Raw genomic sequence first — 16217 nt, forward strand, 5'->3', positions numbered from 1 at the left:
CACTAGTTTACCTTTTTCTCTTCCTCTCATCACAACTGACTACAAACACCAACATGACAATTATTTCTATTTGCTGAGTTCATTGCTTTAGCCCTATTACTTAGTATGCACTCAATACATTTCTGATCAATGAATGAATGAATGCTGGAAATGACCAAAAATGGAAAAGTTGCTTTACTTAGTTGCAAGGAGGAACCTGATTAGGGCCTACTCCTAGCACTGGCTAAATGGCATATGGGAGTTTGGGAAACATTTTTGGTAACTATAGTGGAAACTGTTCATGTTTATAATTATCAATCGTTTTGGAGCAAACAACATTATGTATAGAGGATGTAAATTAGTACAGAATAGAATATCTGCCCACAAGCAAAACAATTTGGTTGAGGGAAAAAACACACAAAAAGTGAAATATCGGGCAGCCGAATGGCTCAGTTGGTTAGAGACCAAGCTCTCAACAATAAGGTTGCCGGTTTAGTTCCTGCATGGGATGGTGGGCTGTGCCCCCTGCAACTAAAGATTGAAAACGGCAGTGACGTGGAGCTGAGCTGCAGCCTACACAACTAGATTGAAGGACAATGACTGATGGGTCATGGGAAAATACACTGTTCTTCAATATTCCCCAATAAAATAAAATAAAAAAAACATTAAAAAACAAGTGAAGTATCAAATTCAAAAGAAGATAACTCACTGTTTCCAAATGAGTGACACAAAAAAATAGCTACTGTAGGTTGAAATGTAGTCCCTTGTCATTCAAAAACTTAGCCTCAGGGCCAGTGTCAAGGAATTACCTGGATGCTTATTAGAAATGCAGAACCATAGATCCCACGCTAGATCTACTGAATCATGATCTACAGCTTTTAACACTGTATCTCAGGCAAACTGAATGCACATTCAAGTTGGTGAAGCAGTGGCCTAAGGAGCCTTTGCAAAGAATAAAGTTAATTCATTTCAGGCAGGAGAAAGCAAGGGAAGGGGTAACCCAAAGCACAAAGAGAGAAGAGTAAGAAACATGTTACTGATGCTGAATATAGACAATAAAAGGAAAAAAATCAGTTACAAAGATAAGTTCATTCTATTATGTAATGGAATACCATTAAATTCTAGGCTAAAGATTTTGCATATAATTCTGGTACTGAGGGAAACTACTGAAGTGTTCTGAAGTCAGAGATTACAAAATAAAAGTTGTATTCTAAAAATTTATTTTAGTAGTAACTATTAAGATAGAGTAATTCAACATTCATTGTACATCCACTACTGTACATGCAGCTCCTGAGGGAGAGAACGATGGATGAGACATTTGTGAGGAGATTGCAATTTAGTGAGCAAGTGAAATAGCTACTGTTAAATGTGACTAATAGGGGTTAGAGAGAGCCAGTCTAGGAAGCTTTCATAGACAAAGTAGGTTAGGGCCTGGATCTTGAAAGGAAGATTTCAATTCACTGACATGGTTCTGGAGAAGTGCATTCAGATTGAGGAACAGTAGGAGCAGATGCAACCTATGAAAGCACGTGATGTGTTCAGAGAACAGACAAGCAGAGTCCAGCAGAACACACAGGGAAAGAGACTAGGAAGGAGAATAAGAGGGCAGCTAGAAATGCCATAATAAAACAGAGTTTGAAGTTATGTTTTATATGTAATGAGGAAAGACTGAAAGATGTTTTTTTTAATTAGGCATTAGAAAGACGATGAGTGAAACAAATTAACAAATTAAGTAGATGCCTATAAGCACTTCTCTTCATCCTCTGTTTAACCCATCTTTCCTGTAATTTCTATTCTGCTCTGTTCATATAGGCCTTGTGGAAATCCAAATACATTTTTATTTACTCCTATTGCAATGAAAGCAAAAGATATTAAATAAATATACGTTTTGAGAGAAAAGAACAGTAGGCTTCCTCTTTATTCAGTGTACTATAGTGGGAAGAATTCTAGGTTTTGAGTTAATTAGTCACAAATGAGTTAATCTATGTCAAGTACTGTGTTTGGCAGAGTAGTCTGGCACACAGTAAGACTACGTAAGTGTTGGCTATGATTACTATTCGATATCAGGAGATTTCATTTGGTAAGTGCTACTTGAGAAACCTCAGGCAAATTGTTTAACTTTTCTGAGTCTCTGTTGCTCCACTTATTAAAAAAGGGGTGTGGTGGGAGACAGAAATACATTCCATGTGGTATACCTCCAATACTTTAGACGGTTATATCAAGATTCAAATTGCAATTTAAATAATGTAAATACAAGTATGCATAAACTCTAAAGCACTTTACAACCATGTGGTATTATAAATTTTCTATTTTTCCTTGATGCATAGTGAGAAAATATTATCTTGATCTATGCCTTGCAATATATTTGGAGAGAAAACTTCCCTAGGCATTCTAGCACTTTGATACTCCTCTGCATATTACATCGATGTTTCCTAGGGTACTGATTCTAATATCTCATTCTTAAAGTATCATCCTCCAAAATACAAGTAAGCATATGTTCAATGGGAGGAATATTCAATACAACATTCCACATAGGATGAATAAAAACCTGGACCTATTTCACTTGATATAGTATGTTGGTCACTTCATACTAAAGTGACATATAAAGGAACAGAAGAGTAAAGTGCTGGAATCGCAAAGATAGAAAATAGAATCAATTGAGAAGCAAAAATAAAAACTAAAAAAGGAAAAGAAAATAGACGTAAAAAACTATAATTGGGCAAAACTGCAAGTATTAGGTTGGTGCAAAAGTAATTGCGGCTTTTGCAATTATTTCTAACCTTTTAAATCACAATTACTTCTGCACCAACCTAATACTTGCAATTTTGCCTAATAAAACAGCAAAAAACAAACAAACAAAAAAGCAAGATATTAGAGGACAAGTTTCCTAAAAGAATACTACAATTTTTTATTACAAAATTATGCTAAAAATACAGGCTAACTCATTACCTCATAAATTACTTCTTAAATTTACATAAGGAATTCACCAGCATTACATCTAATTACTAATCTTCCCCCAAAATGAAAACCTCAGCTACTTCTATGTCGGCTAACCAAAAAATTCACCTATCATCAAAAGAAGACAAAATTTTATGATGTAAACTCTATTCCAGTGACCATTCAGAGACTCCCTTCTCCACTACCTCCCATAAAAAATACTGTAATTAATTTGTTTCAATGGTATGCCTCTGTATAGATTTATATCAAAAAATAATGTTAACTAAGTATCTACATAAATAAATAAATCTAGTTTCTGACCCTTTGAATGTAAATGACATAACATAGTAGACAAACAAATTGACATATAATAACAGCTGGCACTTAAGTAAGTACCCAGGGGTTTTAAATGTCTTATTCTTAATCTTCAAAAGAATCTTGCCTAACTATTCAAATAAACAAATTAAAAATCAGAGAAGCCAAATGACAAGCAAACAGACAGAAAAATGTGGAACAGGGATTAAAGCTCAAGGTTGGAGCCTGTGCTCTTGTCCTTTCAACTGTGCCGCTTTTCACACAGGTATATAAATTAAATGAAATATCTGCATTAAAGCTACCATCAAAAAATATCTATTTTATAGAGTGGTTGCATGAAAAGGACCCTTGGGAATTATCTATTTAGACAGACTGGAGTTAAGGGGAGACTATAATCTATTTTTTTCACATTTTATAAAGTAATACATACTCATTTTAAAGAACTGAATACAGAAGAAAATAGAGAAAAGTGAAATGTCTTCTGCTATCTTCATTCTTCTTTCCAGTTAGGTATGCATCTTTTCAGATCCTCTTCTATGAATTTACTGTTCTGTGAATTCCGTTTTCATTTAACAATACATCATAGAAAAAAATTCCCCAGATTAGCATATATGACACTTTTCATTCTTTTTAACAGTTGCAGAGTATTTTTCACAGTATAGAAGTACCATATCTATTTTGAAATGTGATTTCCAACATTTTCATATTAAAGCAATACTGCAAAGAATATTCATTTAGATAAGAGACAGATATATTTTTAAAATTCTAAATGACTAATTCAAATACGACAAAAACATTTTCTGGTCAAGATAGTGGAGTAGATAGACGGTGTGCTCACCTCCTCTCAGGACCGCATCAATTACAACTAAACTACGAACAACCATCATTGAGAATTACTTGAAGTCTAGCTGAACCAAAGCCCTCTAACTATGGACATACAGAAAAAGCCACCTGAAGGCTGGTAGGAGGGGCAGAGACGCTGAACGGGCTAGTCCCACACCTACATGTGACCATTAAAAATTGGAAGAGCTACCTCAGCAGCAGAGGTCACCCCAAGAAGAGCAAGGGATCCCAGCCCCACACCAGACTCCCTAGTCCAGGGATCCAGTGTCAGAAAAAGAAGTCTCCATAACTTCCGGTTGTGTAAACCAGTAGAGACTGTGGCTGAGAGGGGCAGAGAATGGCTGGAGTCCCAGGTGCTCCTTTTAAAGCACCCACGCACAGACTTACTCGCTGATGGACTCACTCACTGAGCTCCAGCATTGGGGCAGCAGCTCAAAAGGTGTCAGGGATAGGGACATACTACATAGGAGAAACTGAATTGTCAGGCTGCAGGAAGAGGGCTGGAGAAGCAGTTTTCTCCCACATGGAAAAGATGGCAGAAGCCACTGTTTCTTTATTGAGCCCTCACCTCCCCCTGCATGCAGACAAAGGCAGACACCATAGCTGAGTCTCCATCAAAAGGCTATCATTTTTCATCTGCTCCAACCTAATAAATCACCGAGACCCTGCCCTATCCAAATTTTGGGTTCACCCAAGCGGCTTCCAATGGCATTTCCTGACAAACAATCTGTCTTATTTCATGCTGTGGACTTTCATAAAATCTTTCAAAGGGTCACAAACCCAAACAAACAGCATCTTGTGTCAGCGTGTCCCATACCTCTGGCCCAGCAGCCCTAAGCCCGGTAGTAGCAACAGCCAGAACTTGGGTCACAGCTTGATCTCTCAAGGTATCTCTAAATCCAGTGCAGGAGGCAGCCATCTGTAGACTGCTTTGTGGCTCATAGCAGGTGACCCTGGGCAGAGCATAGGCATTAGTCAAACTTGGCCTGTAGCAGGTCCCCTTCCAGGCTGGCACACCTGGTGGCCAGTGTCAGATCAATCCAGAGCATCACCTGGACACTTCCAAGGAAGACCACACCCTAAGGGCAGAGTGGGCAGGGACCAGAGCCTGCTAAAGTGAACCCTGCTCTTTAGGGTCAGCCCCAGCATAATAGCTCCAATACTGTAGTCACGGCCAGTCTTCATAACCAATCAGCCTGAAGGGCAATCCCTCCTACAGACGTGCAAAGAGCAACCAAACTTCATCTACAACAGGAGGGCACACACAACCTACACAAGGGACACATTTGGAACACTCAGCTCTGGGTCCCACAGGACACCTACTATATAAGACCACTCTATTAAGACTGGGAGGCATGGAAGTCCTACCTAATACATAGTAGCAAACAAAGGGAGGCAGCCAAAATGCAGAGACAAAGAAATACGTTCCAAATAAATGGACAGTACGAAACTCTAGAAAAAGAACTAAGCAAAATAGAGACAAGCAATCTACCGGACATATAGTTCAAAACACAGAATATAAGGATGTCAAATTACATCAGGGAGAACTTTAACAAACAGATAGGAAACATAAAAATGGAGATAAAAACATGAAAAAGAACCAGTCAGAAATAAAGGCTATAATAACTGAAACGAACGATACACTAGAAGGAATCAACAACAGATTAGATAAAGCAGAGGACAGAATCAGCGATTTTGAAGATAGGGTAGTAGAAAACACCCAATAGAACAGCACAAAGAAAAAAGAATCTCCCAGCCCCCCAAAATGAGGAGAGTTTAAGGGACCTCTGGGACAGCATCAAGCATACCAACATTCACATTAAAGGGGTACCAGAAATTCCTTGAAAACCTATTTGAAGTAATAATGATGGAAAACTTCCCTAACCTGGAGAAGGAAATAGATATACAAGCCAAGGAAGCACCGAGAATCCCAAACAAGATGAACCCAAACAGGCCCACACCACGACAAATCAAACTGTATTTTGCCATGTATAATGCATACTTTTTTGCCCAGATTTGTGAGGGAAAAATAAGGATGTGCATTATACATGGGTAGTACTAATTATGTATCTATATAAATGTTTTTAATTCTTTTATTGATGCTTATGAATTAAAAGTGTAACTCTAGAAATCAACAACATCTGTATGCAAAATAATACCCTGGAATATGATCATTGGTTTTGTTGAACTTATGATGAACTTGCAACAACGAAGAGTTCCTGACCTTCTATGGTGTGTAAATATCATAAATTTGTTACCGGTATGTAAATGTGTTACCGGTACCTAAAATTTCTTGTACCTTGTATATGTTCCTGTGTTCTGTAATTATTTGTTACATAAAGTCTCTTTTATGCATCATAATATGTTAGAAAATAAATGCTAAAATCCTTTGTAATACAGAAAAACAAGAACCTAAATGTAAACATATGAAATTTGAATTAAAAAATTAAAATGAAAGATCTTTTTTTCCCTTAAAGTTTGGGCCAAAAACGTGGGTGTGCATTATACACAGCAAAATACGGTTAGTAAAATGCCCATGGTTAAAGACAAAGAGAGGCTCTTAAAAGCAGGAAGAGAAAACCAGTCAGTTTCCTACAAGGGAGCTCCCATAAGACTCTCAGCTGACTTTGCAACAGAAACTTCGCAGGCCAGAAGGGATTGGCATGAAATGTTCAAAGTGATGAAAAGCAAGGACCCACAACCAAGATTACTCTACCCAGCAAAGCTATCATTTAGAATCAAAGGACAGATAAAGAGCTTCCTAGACGAGAAAAAGCTAAAGGAGTTCATCAGCACCAAACCAGTATTACAAGAACTGTTAGTGGGACTTCTTTAAAAAGAAAAAGAAAACAAAGAGGATCAAAAACATGAATAATAAAATGGCGTAACTACATATCTACCAACAATTACTTTAAGTGTAAGTGGATTAAATGACCTATCAAAAGATAGGGTGGCTGAACAGATAAGAAAACAAAACCCTTACATATACTGCCTACCAGAGACTCACTTCCGATCAAAAGGCATACACAGACAAAGTAAAGGGATGGAACAAGATACTTCATAAAAATGGAAACAATAAAAAAGCTGAGGTAGAAATACTTATATCAGACAAATAGACTTTAAAAAAAAGGATGTAACAAGAGGACCCAGTAATCCCACTTCTGGGTATTTATCTAAAGAAACCCAAAACACTACTTCAAGGAGACGTGTACATCCATATGTTCATTGCAGCACTGTTTACAATGGCCAAGATGTGGAGGCAGCCTGAGTGTCTGTCAATGTATAATAATTAGTAGGTGGTACATATATACAATGGAATATTGCTCGGCCTTGGATGTGAATGAATTCTTGCCATCTGCCATGGCATAGATGGACTTGGAGGGTATTGTGCCGAGAGGAGTATGTCAGACAAAGACAGATGCAATGTGATTTCACTTATGTGTGGAATCTAAGGAACAAAATAAACAAAACAGAAACAAATGCAGATACAGAGAACATTTTTGGTGGTTACCTGATGGGAGGGGTGTTGGGGGTGGTTGAAAAGGGGAAAGGGATTAAGAAGTACAAATTGGTAGTTACAAAATAGTCATGGGGATGTAAATCATAGAGAATATAGTCAATAATATGGTAGTAACTGCATAGTACATAGTGCCAGGTGGGTACTAGACTAGTCGGGGGATCACTTCTTAAAATATATTAATGTCTCACCACGGTACTGTACACCTGAAATTAAAACAATATTGAATGTCAAAACAAATTGTAAAAAAAAAAAATAACAAAGTACTTGAATAGCATCTCTCCAAAGTACATATAGAAATGGGCTATAAGTACATGAAAAGATGCTCAACATCATTACATTGCTGTATAATTACCACCTGGAAAACAGAACATTAAAGGCACTCCAAAATCCTCTCTCCTCTCCCTGGCAATCACCTGCCCCCTCTGTCCTCTCCAACGATAACCACTCTTCTAACTTCTAACACCACAGAACAGTCTTGATCTCTGAGATGAACTCTCTCTTTGCATATGTGGAATTTTACTGTGTAAGTATGCATGTGTATCAGGCTTCTTTTACTCAACATTTATTTTTGTGAGATTCATCCATGTTGTTGCAAATAGCTGTAATCCATGTCATTCCATTGGTTTAGAGCAATCCTCCTGAAAGAACATGCTTTTATTTCCCCATTCCATTATGGATATGTCTTTGAATTTTTCTAGTTTTTTTCCCCACAATTAGGAATGAGGTGGCTCTGAATACTCTACATCTGTACCATGGAGTTCATAACCAATGATTGTCCCACATTAAACTCCCACCCGCAGTATATGAGAATTCCCACTGATTTATATCCTTACCAACTTTTGGTACTGTTTTCTTAAGTGTTAACCATTCTGGTGGGTGCATATTGGGGTTGTCAACAAGGTTTTAATTTGCATTTATCTAAAGAGTAATAATGTTGAAAATTTTATATGCTAATTGAGCATTTTGGATATTTGTTGTCAAGTACCTGTTCAAGTTTTCACTCAATTAAAAAAAATCACTTTATCTGTTCGTTATTTGATTCTTTACATACTTTGGTTACCTGACCTTTGTTAGATATGTGTACTGCAAACATCTTTCTACTTGGTGATTTGCCTTTTTCACTACCTTAATAATGTATTATGGTGAAGCATATTCTGAATATGTATATTCTTAAGTTTAATTAATTTTCATTATTAAGCTTTTCAATTATGATTACTGCTTTATGTTTTAACCCAAGGTCATGAAAATAGGTCATGAGGATATTCTACTGTATAACTCTCAAAAGTTTTGTTTTACCTTTCATATACAGATCTATAATTTTTCTGGCAAGAATTTTGTGTATGGTGTTAAATAAGGATCGGATATGTATTTGTCCAGGTGACCTAACACCATTTATTGAAATGAGTGTCCTTTGGACAATGTTCTACAATGCTACCTTTGCCACAAATCAAGAATCTGTATATACACAGGCTTGTTTCTGGACTCGACTCTGTTCCACTGATTTATTTGTCTATGCTTATATTAATAACAGTATCTTAATTAGTAAAGTTTTAACAATAAAGCTTGGTATCTATTATAGTAAGTTTCCCACTATTTTTGTTCTTCAAAATTGTTTTGAGTTCTTTTGGCTCTGCATTGCCGTATTAATTTTAGAATCAGTTGTCAATTTCCACAAAAATTCCAACTCAAAGCTTAGAGCATTTATCAGCAAATCTGCCCTACTCCACTCTGAACTCCTATTTTTGTTCCCCTAGCACTGTGACTTTCTCTACTCCATCAGCAGATACACTAGGGGAATAATGTCTCCATCTACTGGGGTCACTCCTCTGGATTTCCTTCTGCTTCTCCTTACTCAGTAATTGTTTACTGTCTTATTAATTCTCCAGTGCTTCAAAGAAATATTTTTATATTTCTGTCCAACTTGTCTAACTCTTCTCAGAGGGAAGGCTTGTCTAAATTCCCTAGTCTTTCATTTTTATAAGTTTATATCTCAAGAGTAAGCTTTTCTTTTCTTCTCACTTCACCTTCTCTCCCCACCCCCCTCTTTATACAGAAAAAATGTGGTTAATATCAAATGGAGAATTCCATCATGGAAACTATAAAAAAAGACCCAATGTTAATCCTAGAAATGAAATATGTGACATGACAGTTGAACTTATTAGATGGGCTTAAGAGACACAGAGAGAGGGAAGAATCAGTAAATTATAAGATAGGTCACTAGAAAGTATCCAAACTGGAAAGACAGGATGTGTAAGACAGTATCAAAGAATGTAACTAATAGGTATAGGAAAGGAGGGACAGAGAATTGCACAAAAGAAATTTCATAAGAGAAAACTGAGAACATTAAAACTTGAAGAAATTAATAAATAGATCCAACTGCTCAGTAAACTCCAAGCAGAACACAGTGACTCATTAATTTTATTTTTACATACACAAATAATTGAACATATTGAGAGCATTAAGCAGAGCTCCAAAGGGAAATTTTTCCTATTGCTCTTGTTGTGTAATAATATAGGGAGCTTTACATTTCAGTTTCAGACTATAGCTGCATCTTTCAGATTTGGCATCTAACAGTGACAGATGGCAATGTTAAAAATAAATAGAACATTCAAGTTGTTTATACTGTAGGCAAAGACAGTTTTAAAGTGTGAAACAGCCTGAGGTTGATAGAATTCACATCGTCCTTTACAAAATGTATTAAGAATGCACATTTCCCTATGCCAACCCTGCAATGTTGCTCAAAAAAGATAAAAGATTAGCTTTTGAAGAGGTACTGTCATTACTAATTTAGAATTAACAATGTCATACAGGTCCACTAATAGAAAACTATTTTCCAGAAATATCAATAACTGATTAACTTTCTCAAGTTTTAAAAGCTTCTGGAGGTTACCACAATTAGAAATGTTACTTTCTCATTCAAAACATGAGAAAGTATTTGATTGACATACATAGTTTAATACCATTAAGATAATTTTTAAAAATTCAGTTTACAGTACATCTGAGGCAAAATTACCAATGATGAGGATTACTAACTGGTAAAAGTTAAGCTTATACAGAGGCAATGTATAAAAACAATGCACAAGAAATCACAATATATTTTTGATGTTAAATTAAAATTTAATAACTTCAAAATAGTGACCACAAAACCTATGATAAAAGTCACACAATAAATTAAGAATTAATGGGTACTTCCTCAACCTGATAAAGGGCATCTGCAAAAAACCACAGCTAACATCTTAGTTAACAATGAATGAATGGATGCTTCCTCCTAAGATCAGGAACAAGACAAAGATGCGCATTCTTGAATCTTCTATTCAACACTAAACTAGAGGTTCTTCCTAAAGAATTGGGTTAGAAAAAAACATCCAGATTGGAAAGAAAGAAATAAAAACATCTCTATTCACATATGACATGATCTTGTATATAGAATATCCCAAGGAATCCACTTAAAAAACTGTTAAGATAAACATAATTGTATTTCTATGCACTTGCAATGAATAAGAAAATGAAATTTAAAAGAAAAGAATTCTATTTATACTACCACCAAAAAGAAGAAAAATAAATTTAACAAAAGAAATGCAAAACTTATACTCTGAAAACTGAAAAATGTTTAACAAAATTAAAGAAGGTCTAAATAATGGCATCTCATGGTCATAAATTAAAGATTTAATAAACATTGATAAGATGGTAATACTTCCCAAATTGATATACAGATTCAATACAATCCCTATCAGCATCTCAGCTGACTTCTTTAAAATCCATATGGAATTGCAAGGGTCTCAGAAAAGCCAAATCAATTCTGAATAAGAATAAGGTAGGACTTCCCAATTGCAAATTTTACTAGAAAGCAACAGTTGCCAATTGCAACAAGGATGGATCTTGAGATTATTATGCTAAGCAAAGTAAGCTGGACAGAAAAAGTCAAGACCATATGACTTCACTCGGATGTGGGATATAAAACTGAAAGCTCAAAGGAACAAGACAAATAAAGCAACAAAGGAACAAGACAAATAAAGAAACAAAAACTCAGAGACACAGACAACAGTTTAGTGGTTAACAGAGGGTAAGCAGGGAGAAGAATGGTAGAAGAGGACAAGTCAAATATATGGTGATGGAAAGAGAACTGACTCAGGGTGATGAGCACACAACGTGATATATAGATGATGTATTATACCACTGTACACTTGAAACCTATGTAATTTTACTAACCATTGTCACCCCAATAAATTTAATTTAGAAAAAAAGAGGGTGGTATTGGCATAAGAACAGACAATGGATCAATGGAATAGAATTGATAGTCCAGAAGTAAATTCATGTGTCTAAAGTCAATTGATTTTCTACAAGTGAGTCAAGCCAATTTAACGGCAAAGTAGCAATCTTTTCAACAAATAGTGCTGGGACAATTGGATCTCCAATGGAGTTGGACTTCACTCCACACATAAAAATTAACTCAAAATTCATCATAGGCTAAAATACAAAATCTAACACTATAAATTTTTTAGAACACTTAGGAGTAAATCCTGACCTTGGGTTAACTAAAGCCTTCTTAGATAAGACCAAAAGCATAAGCAACAAAAGAAAAAATAAACTGAACTTCATCAAAATTAAAACCTTTCATGCTTCAAAACATACCATCAAGAAAGGGAAAGACAACCCACAGAAAATATTTGCAAACCATATTATGTGATAAAGAATTTGTATCTAGAATACATATAAAAACTCAACAACAGAAACAAAGCAATTAAAAAACAGGCAAAAGCTCTGAATAGACATTTCTCCAAAGATATGCAAATGAGTAATAAGCACATAAAAAGATGCTCAACATCATTAGCCATCAGGGAAATGAAAATCAAAACCACAAATATATACCACTTCATACCTACTTAACAGCAATAATAATTTAAAAAAAAACAATAACTAGGATATGGAACAACTGGAATTTTCATACATTGCTGGTAACATTGTAAAATGGTGCACCTACTTTGTAAACCCCTCTGGCAGTTCCTGAAAAGATTAAACAGTTACTATATGATCCAACAATTCTACTCCTAGATACATTAGAAGATAAAAATGTATCCACATAAAAACTTATAAGCAAACATTCACAGTAGCATTATTCATAATAGCCCCAAATGGAAAAAAACCCAAATGAATTGATAAATAAAATATGATATAGCCATACAATGGAATATTATTTAGCCATAAAAAAGAATGAAATACTGATACATGAATGAACCTTTAAAACATTATGCTAAATGAAAGAAGCCAATCACAAAATACCATACGTTGGTTGCATGATTCCATTTATGTGAAATATCTAAAATAGGGAAATCTACAGAGACAGAAAGTAAGATTAGCAGCTGCTTAGAGCAGGGAGGGAGTGGTTGGGGCAATGTCTACTCATGGTTATGGGATCCTTTTTTTAAATTACTGATGCCATATTAAAAAAAATAATAAAGAAAGAAAGAAACCTACAGTCATCAGAACCACTAATGAACATTTATTGACCAAGCACACACTGAGGAAGTCTTTTTAGTAAGTTTACCCTACTAAGGGGGATTTAACAGAGGATAAAAATGCCTTGAAATGAGAGAGTCCTGACTCAAGTACAACTGCAGAGAACACTGTTTTGAAGTATTTTTCTCTACTGAACAGTAAGGGTAGTCTGTCTAAAATTTTTTAATTCCTGAGGGAAAAACTGGAACACTTCTATGAAGAAATAAGCTTTGAGAGGGGTTATTATCCTTTGCTTTTACCTAAATACTATAAGCAAAGATGGTTTGATGTATGCTTTTGGGGGCTGACGTGGGAAAATATTAAGTAAGGAAAGAATAAACTTTGTTTTTTCCTAATTCTTACACACAGATTCTAAACCTAGAAAATACTTTAAGGAAAACAGTACAAATAAATTCTGAGGCCCAGAAACTTTCTCTTTTTATTTTATTGGTGGGGAGAGAGGGATAAAAAAGGTATGACAGGGAAAACCAAAGGGAATGTAATACAGCTAAGAAAAATAAATTTGATTACTTCCTCTTCCCTCTAAAATCTTTTAGTCTTTGTTTTTATTTTCTTTTGAAAAATTTATATTACATTAAAAAGTTTCAGATTAGACATTGTGTAGAATTTACCAAGATTAATTCACCCCAATAAAAAAAAATTCCATTTTCTTGATTTTTAACCCCTGTAACATTGCTTTTCTTATTTATAAACTACTCCACATATTTATATAGCACTGTAAATATACTGTATACGTAATAAGAAATGTTGTTTAAAATAGTTTTGATATCCACAGGTACCGATAAAATATACATTCTTTTCAACTATTAATTTTCAGCTAATCATACCATCTCCATGTCAGTTCTTTAAAACTGCTATTTTCTTTTGGCATTATATTGATTATAAGCTATATTTCTACTATATAATTGTAACAAAAATGACAAAGTTTAATGGAGCAAGTAGTTCTTTAAAATTGCTGAAAATTTTAAATGCATGTAAACCTTTGTGAAATGATCAATAGAGACATAAGAATATATTAAAAATCAAAACCATATAAAATTAAGAATACACATTATGTTATTAAATACAAAGAACAGCAAAATAAGCTATATACTTGTCTGGAAGAAAAATTCTGTATCTTTAAGCAGTTGATAAAATAACCACACTAATGAAAAAGTGTACTCACCTGGTTTTGGCACTGAATTGGTCACTGACTGGGGAACTTTCTGATTAATTAACTCGACACAGTGTCCCGGGAAGAGTCCCACCTAAGGAAGAAAAGCAGCAAAGAGAGGATTCTAAATCAGAGAACAGACCAGTGTGTGAACACTGCCAATTTAATTCCAGTAATGTACTCCACAGTCCCTCCCCAATGATTCTGTCATTCCAAGATTCAACATCACAGACAATGCCAATTATACAAACAAATAATAAAACAATCTGTTTCTATGAGTATATAGAGTTATGTGTTTTATTTGTCCAAATTTCTAAGTCTGCTTTTTTAGTTTTAGCTTTTAATTTCCCACACTTTTTATACCAATTAAAATATTTTGTGTGATACCAAGCTATGCATGAAGTAGGTATAATTTTTATCTCAATAATTTCTCTGCTGAAACATCAATCTAGTTGTGTTGACATCTCTACTGCCAACTTTTATATTTATTATCTTCCCTATGATTTTTAAAAAACCTACACTAAACCAAGTTCAAATATTTTATAAATTTTCATTATCTGACAAATTTCCCCAAAAAGTAACAAGACAAAAATAAATTGGTTAAACAATTGCTCATTTAAAATTATGGTTCTTACTGTTGTTAAAGAGCTAGTAGTGTGTGGATAACTAGGAAAGCAAGACAGAAAAAAAGAGCCAATCTCAGCAGTGGTGCAAGACTCTGGCTTTGAAAAACACAACTCTTTGACCTGGTAGCATTACTCAAGGCATTAGGTCAAATCCTAAGAAAGTCGAATCCTAAGAAAATCCCACGCCCAAATCATCCAGACATACTGTACAGTACAGTCAACAGAATTAATACACAGATAAACAGCCTGGAATCAAAAGTAAAAGGGAAATCTTTATCAATATTTATAGATGTTTCCTTAGTAATATTATTGAGCTGCCATGCAGCAGATGTTAAAGCTGAAACATTAAAACTACATCACTTTGCACATCCTTCTGTTGAGAGACTCTGGGGAAGAATGGAATGGTCTTCCCACAGTATGATTCATCATGAAGTTCTGAGCTGTATAACTTCCATCTGTGTGAGATTATTTTCACATACTCATTTGCTGTATTATCAATTCAATTTCTGGATCAATAATCACGGTAGTTGTTAAAATTATAAAAATGTAACCAGTTATGAGCTGAAAGAGGTTTATTAACAATTATCAGTTTTGTTTGAAAGATCTGAATTTGAGATTATTAAAGTCCCTAATGCATTGCCTCCCAAAGTGATATTTTAAGATTTGTTTTTGGTAACATTCTATACCATATTTTACTGAACTTCCTATTTAACTAGACAGTTCTTCCAAGATTTAGAACCAGATAAGAATCAACTTGAAAAATCCTTCTCATTCTCTCTTAAACAAATCAGTTATTATGAGAAGGTGTATGGTGAATGTTTAACAATGTAGCCTCAAGAGTAGGAGTGCCTGGGTTCAATTCCAGGTCTGCCACTTACTAGATCGGGTTTGTAACCTGGCCTCTGTGTTTCAGTATATTCATCTAAACATAATAATAGTACCTAGCTCATAAGGGTTGTTATGGGAATTAAATACATCAGTATAAGCAAAATACATATAGTAAGTACTCTTATGTTATCCATTATTATCCCAGTGTGTTGGCTACTAGAAGACCTAGAGAGCACCACCTCTTCCACTAAATGAATACGACACATAAGACTTACCACCTTTTGCATGTGTGTACTTAAGTTTCCTCACTATCAAATATCATTATTTCCATAAAAGTCTACTTCATTTCAATTTATAAACATTTTCTGTAGTTTGCTGTGAAGAAAAGACCAGGATCTAAACACGGCCCGCCCATTTATCAAAGTTCTGTGATCTGGAGCAAATTGCTTAATTTTCACCTCAGTTTCGTAAATTTGTAAAAATGGGGATAACATTCGCT

At 34.9% G+C, this 16217-nt stretch overlaps 1 protein-coding gene across 6 annotated transcripts in view; it reads right to left on the reverse strand.

Moving 5' to 3' along the window:
• ARHGAP32 (Rho GTPase activating protein 32) overlaps window positions 1-16217 on the reverse strand; it is a 341577-nt gene that overhangs the window by 60921 nt on the left and 264439 nt on the right. For 5 of the 6 annotated variants that reach the window (XM_081037993.1, XM_081037991.1, XM_081037994.1 and 2 more), the window contains one exon: window positions 14277-14358. The exons of the other annotated variant lie outside the window; for it this stretch is intronic. In XM_081037993.1, coding sequence (XP_080894119.1) covers window positions 14277-14358 — 82 coding nt within the window. The remainder of the gene's footprint in view (window positions 1-14276; window positions 14359-16217) is intronic. 6 annotated transcript variants of the gene reach the window in all.

The sequence above is a fragment of the Rhinolophus hipposideros genome (assembly GCF_964194185.1).
Source record: "Rhinolophus hipposideros genome assembly, chromosome: 24".
NCBI lineage: Eukaryota > Metazoa > Chordata > Mammalia > Chiroptera > Rhinolophidae > Rhinolophus > Rhinolophus hipposideros.